The sequence below is a fragment of the Cryptotermes secundus genome, unplaced genomic scaffold (assembly GCF_002891405.2).
Source record: "Cryptotermes secundus unplaced genomic scaffold, Csec_1.0 scaffold465, whole genome shotgun sequence".
Classification (NCBI taxonomy): domain Eukaryota; kingdom Metazoa; phylum Arthropoda; class Insecta; order Blattodea; family Kalotermitidae; genus Cryptotermes; species Cryptotermes secundus.
The window spans coordinates 2,819,302-2,825,587 of NW_019738964.1; the positions used below are offsets into that span (position 1 = coordinate 2,819,302).

At 39.0% G+C, this 6,286-nt stretch overlaps 1 protein-coding gene across 1 annotated transcript in view; it reads right to left on the reverse strand.

Moving 5' to 3' along the window:
- Nucleotides 1–694: 694 nt before the first annotated feature.
- LOC111871471 (enoyl-[acyl-carrier-protein] reductase, mitochondrial) overlaps nt 695–6,286 on the reverse strand; it is a 16,840-nt gene continuing 11,248 nt past the window's right edge. Inside the window, exons 3-4 of the mRNA XM_023864621.2 lie at nt 3,662–3,936; nt 695–1,948 (exon numbers count right to left, since the gene is read on the reverse strand). Of these exons, the coding sequence (XP_023720389.1) occupies nt 1,543–1,948; nt 3,662–3,936 (681 nt within the window). The 3' untranslated portion in view covers nt 695–1,542. The remainder of the gene's footprint in view (nt 1,949–3,661; nt 3,937–6,286) is intronic.

Below are 6,286 nucleotides of genomic sequence, written 5' to 3' on the forward strand. Positions count from 1 at the left end.
AATTTTTAACTCTTCCCTCTTAAATCAGGATTTGGTGAATGGATTGTGTACAGCACAGATTTTACGGCCAGCCCTTCATCCTAAGACAATTTGAGTGTTCTCAAGCCACTGGAAAGAAACTACCTACCACCATCACTACCTGTAATAAATTAATGTATTAATTAAATTGTAGTCTCCCCCTAAAACTCCCTTAACCAATATGAAAGTTTGGAAGGGGATCCTTCAGAAGCCATAAGGCATGGCCTGCATAAAGAATGGCTGGTTTTGAACTTCCACTTGCCCAAAAGAGCCAACTACTGGAGTTCAGAGGTTAGCAAGCAGTTATCCAAAGAGAGTTTAGTTAAGCTAAGGGCCATGAGCAGTTAAGGGTGAGCTAAGGATCCACAGTTAACAGCTAATGAGAGAATTGCAGACAGGCTCTTTTGGACCCTCAGATGATCAATGGCTAATCTTCAGACATATTCTAGAAGTATACAATGGCATAAAATTATCATTATTATAACAAGAAAAATTTATGGAACCAGTGACTCTACATGAAATAATCTAAGTATGTAATGTTATTTGTGTACAGATTACAGGAAATGGGACCATTTAGTACCCTGAGATATGCCAGGCAAATTAATCACTGACCCCTGACACCCTGATCCATACCTACATCTGCATCTGGGAAGAAACCCTGATATACTGTATGATTAATAAAATAAAATAATAATAAACATAATACAATTAGGATAACAACTGATGTTCCTGATTTTGTTACAGATTGTAGGTAATAGCACTTTATTGTTGCATGTGACGGTTTATGTTCATGTATTCATGTTTTATTAATATTTATATATGGCTAACTGTTATGACATTGCACAATTGTTATGCAATATGTAATTACGCTTACTCATGTTGACTTCTTCTATATCCATGTTCATGTATTCATGTTTTTTGTAAATATTTATATATGGCTACTGTTATGACATTGCACAAATGTGATGCAGTATGTAATTATGCTTACTCATGTTGACTACTTCTATATCCGTGGTGTTTTGAAAAAACCATGTAAGGATTTATGGAATGCTGAATAAATGTAATGTAATGTAATGTAATGATTATTCTGAGAAAAGGGAAGATGATCATTTTGTTGCATCCTCGAAAAAAGTGGGCAGTTATAGCAACTTGGATGCTTGCAACATGAGAATGAGCAGTCAGAAGTGATTGAGGCTATAATACACAAAAACATGAACCTTACCTTTCCACCCTTTTCCCTGACAACAGGAAAACATAGCTTCCAAAACACTATATTTGGGGGGTGGGAACCTAAAGATGTCCAAAATAATACTCATGTTCAATTGTTGCACACATCTGTCAAGCACATTCAGACTTAAATATTTTTTTTCCAAATTCAACTTTCTTTACCACTGTTTTATGCCAGGCATATTTAGGTATTCGAGATAAACAGTAAAACAGGGAGGAATATTTCACTATTTCTTATTCATACAGCTTGAATTACCTGAAGAATCCATACCCAAAAACAATTATCAGATATAATTATTAGCTCTGAAAATCAATAATATATTTGAGCCCTGTAAATCCCTTGATAGTCATTGTATTTTCAAGCCCTTCTTTGTAATTGCTGAATGGAATGAGCTTATGAACAGGAGCTTTAAGATTTCCTTCTGCATACATTTTTGAGATATCTTGGAACATTTCAGCCTGCTCTGGAGTACCAGCATGATCTCCACCCCAGCGTGTCATCCAAAAACCACAAACTCTGATATCCTTGAAGATGAGAGCAGAAGTAGGAACAGTAACTGGCTCTCGAGACATTCCACCATATGTCACCATTGTGCCACCTCTATCAAGGTGTCGCAGACACTCCAATGCATTCTTTCCACCCACACAGTTTAGTGCAAGTTTAGGTTTTGGCACCACTGATTTCCTGAATAGTTCTGTTGTTCTGTTTGATGTAAACCAAAGAATAACAAGAGTTTAAAATTTACTCCCATAATTGTTATAATGATGGGACAAAAGAAACATGGAGCAGTAAAAAAGTGTATAGCTACCCTTGTAACAGGCCGTGAAGGCCCACAGGGATGTGAGACATCGAGGCCCCCACATTTTCTTGATAATTAGCTCACAGACGACGGTAAAGCTGTCAGCTTTTTGCATCAGCCACTCTTTAGTCCCTAGGAATATTCCTGGTACTCATTTCTGTTAGAGGTTGAGTTGACCACAGGATCACAATGCAGCTGGAAGGCTTACGCAAATTGAAAATATTAAATGGACCTCATTGGGAACTGAACCCACAACCTTCCGGCGTGTAGCACAGTGCCTCAACCAACTATGCTACCGTGTACCCCAACATGAGTGGGGAAAGGTTAATTTACATAAAACATTCTGTAATTTATACTATTAATTCTTAGCATTTTGTGGATTGACGCTCCCATCTCACATTGTACGATACTATGCAAATAACAGTCCACAGATGCAAAATGAACATTTCTATCTTCTGGGATATAATGCCATGTAGTCCATTGAAAACGAACATGTTTCTGAACACTGCCTGCTACCTGGTTCATGCTGCTCTCTTGCATTATTTATTCTTTAACACTGAAGATGGAGGCGACTTGTTTGTCTGAAACATCAGTTGACTTTCCATGGTCTACATAGAATTATATCCTGGATGATGGAATACTTCATAACTAGCATTGTGGGAACCTCGACTCTCATATACATCTGTTATTGGCACATCTGAATGAGTCTATTTACACTACAGAAATTAATACTAAAATAGAAGTCACAATCACTCACATGGCTTGAAAACATTGAAGTAGATATTAGTGAATTTACTGAATGGAAATGAGAGCATTAACTTCTGGGCTGTGACATCATCTAGTCCAGCAAAAGTTCACTGATGTTTTGGAGCAACACACTGCCTCCATCTTCAGGGTCAAAGAGTAAGTTGTTTCACTTGATGCCTGCTTCTTGCTTGGCATCTCAATGATCCAAATGATAAAGATAATATGTTCCTCTGAAACGTTGGTGAACTTCTACCAAACTATGTGGCATCTCAGATGACAGTACTCCTCACAGTCACTGCTGTGAGAATCTTAAATGCAACTGAACTGCAATGATTCAACACCCTGAGGGTTTTGGCATTAGCAGTACTGAACCTCAAGATTCTCTTAAAGGAAAATTAGTCTCTTTTTTTAAATATATGAAATTTTGAATTTTATTATAAACACTAACTCTAAAAAATATAATTTCATACATTTCTCATAATATCCAAAATGATAAGGGCCATTCACTTCATAAATATTTGTTCAGTTATTTTAAAAATACCAAAGGCCATTTTCTCCCATTACGTGTATGATAACTTTCATTCTGACATAACAGAGAAAGTTATAGGTTTCATTAAAGCAAAGACACTGGAGACAATTACAAGTCTCTTGTCATGAAACCTGACTCAAGGCCAAGGCACAGTTTTGCAGCTGCCTGAGGGTCCTGATGTCTTCTGCAATAAAATGCGTATATCTACAGTTCACGTTTATTTCAAACCTCAGTCCTTTCATATCTCATTCATATTCAATAACCCTGTAAGCCTGTGCTGCAAGGCACCAGACTACCTCCATATGGAAAGAGTCTTAATGCTTTGATATATTTCTATTACCTGAGCTCCTCTTCTGTAAGAACATATGAAGCTCCAAGATCAACTAAAAAGGCTTTCAGTTCATCAATGTTCTCTCGATTTCTCACAATATTCACGGAGGTGAATCCCCACACTCGACACAACTGAATCAAATACTGTCCAGCTGCGCTATTTGCTCCATTCTGTATTACTGTCTCACCTCTTGAAAGACTGACAAAGTCACGCAGCATGCGATAGGCTGTGCATGGGTTTACAGTCATTGTAGCTGCTTCAACAATGCCAAAATTATCAGGTATCTAAACAAAAGTTCAGTTCTGAGTGGGTAAAACAATGATCAGAACAATATGAATTGGAGCAGAATTAATCCAACATAGATTTCTACCATTACTGCTACATGAATAGCAGGGTCCATATTTTTACAACAGACCATTAATCCAGAGTGGTGTGTCAAAAAAATGCTTCAGGCTTTTTTTTGAGTGCATTATGGAAGAACAAAAGACACGGTTATTTTATGCAAGATGGTGTTAGGGCATACATTGACATTCATTTTATTAATGTTTTAAATTAAATTACGGAAGTTAGACACAGATTAAAGCGGTCTCCATAGTCTAGGGGTAACATTCCCACCTCATGACTCAACGTACGCGGGTTCAAACACGGTGGAGGTCGTGGAATTTTTAAGGGCAGAAAAATTCAGGGAACAAGTCCTCTGGGAGGGACTTTAAGCCATGTGTCCTGTGTCGTAGATTTACGGCATGTAAAAGATCCTCATGTATCTAGGAGACCTCTGAGCAAACTTAGGCAAAGTTTCCCACCCAAGCAGTTTCCAATTCCTCCAGTAGATGGGGAAGTATCGGGTACCACTGCCAGAGAGGGCTGACCTCNTGCACCGTGACCTACAGTGATCTGTTGTGCTTTGGGCAAACCTAAAAAACAAATTTTATTAAAATAATCCCCAAATATTGGGAGAACTCAAGTGAAACAGTGGCATTAGAATTATATCTATCAAGGTCAATGATCTCATTTCAATCAATCTTTCCAAAAGATGCAAAGTTTGTTTAAGAGAAAAAGGGAGACCATGTGTGCATCTACCATGTTTGTGGAAAGAGAAACACGCATGCTGGAAACCCATGCTAAGTGCAGCATCCATCACTGAGCTGTCAAAAGCAACGTTAGTGCTTTAAGGACCAAATTCACATACTACAGTTGGCTGACTGGAGATCAAGAAATTGCAGTAAACTCCCAAATTTTGAATATATCCAATCGGGAGAATTTAGGGGAGAAAAAGGAGAAAAAGGGAGACCATGTGTGCATCTACCATGTTTGTGGAAAGAGAAACACGCATGCTGGAAACCCATGCTAAGTGCAGCATCCATCACTGAGCTGTCAAAAGCAACGTTAGTGCTTTAAGGACCAAATTCACATACTACAGTTGGCTGACTGGAGATCAAGAAATTGCAGTAAACTCCCAAATTTTGAATATATCCAATCGGGAGAATTTAGGGGAGAAAAAGGAGAAAAAGGGAGACCATGTGTGCATCTACCATGTTTGTGGAAAGAGAAACACGCATGCTGGAAACCCATGCTAAGTGCAGCATCCATCACTGAGCTGTCAAAAGCAACGTTAGTCCTTTAAGGACCAAATTCACATACTACAGTTGGCTGACTGGAGATCAAGAAATTGCAGTAAACTCCCAAATTTTTAATATATCCAATCGGGAGAATTTAGGGGAGTGCCACAGCAGAGGAAATGAGGCAGAGAGGACCTCGAGTTTTTGAGAGAAGCCATCTCTGAGTTCAGTTGTCTGCCAACTCGTTAACTATTTAGATGAAGTTGTATCACTGTTGTTCTTCAAAAGTCTAAATTAGCAAGCCAAAGTGTTCACTGTAACTATCCTTATAACTTCTAATGCAATTAAAAAAAAAAAGTAATGGCATCCCTGTAACAGGCCGTGGAGGCCCATAGGGTTGTGAGATGTTCAGGTTCCCATATTTTCTAAACAATCGGTTCATAGATGGTGGCAAGGTTGTTAGCCTTATGCGCCGGCCGCCCTTTACCCCCAAGAATATTCTGAGAATATTCCTCATACTGATTTCTGTTAGAGGCTTAATCAAACCCAGGGCCATAGTGTGGCTGGAAGGATAAGGTCAATTGAAAAAAATCCAATGACCTCATCAGGACTTGAACCCGTGACCTTCTGGCTTGCAGCATAGTGCCTCAACCAACTTGTAGTATGACTAAAGGGAACTAAGTACTTATACTTACTCATGGAGCTGAGCCCTTCTGGAGGAGCCATGAATTCTGCAGCTACTCAAGGATTTCCCAGCATTTTATGGAACCTGATGGTTCATTACCATGTTCACAAGAGCCCTCCACTGGTCCCTATCCTGAGCCAGATCTATCCAATCCATACCATCCCATCCTATCTCTCTAAGATCCATTCTAATATTGTCCACCCACCTACGCCTTGGTCTTCCCTGTGGTCTCTTTCCTTCTGGCTTTCCCACCAATATCCTATAAGCATTCCTCGTCTCCCTCATTCGTGCTCCATGACCTGCTGCCTCATCCTCCTTGACTTGATCATTCTAATTATACTTGGAGAAGAGTACAAGTTATGAAGCTCCTCATTATGCAGTTTTCTCCAA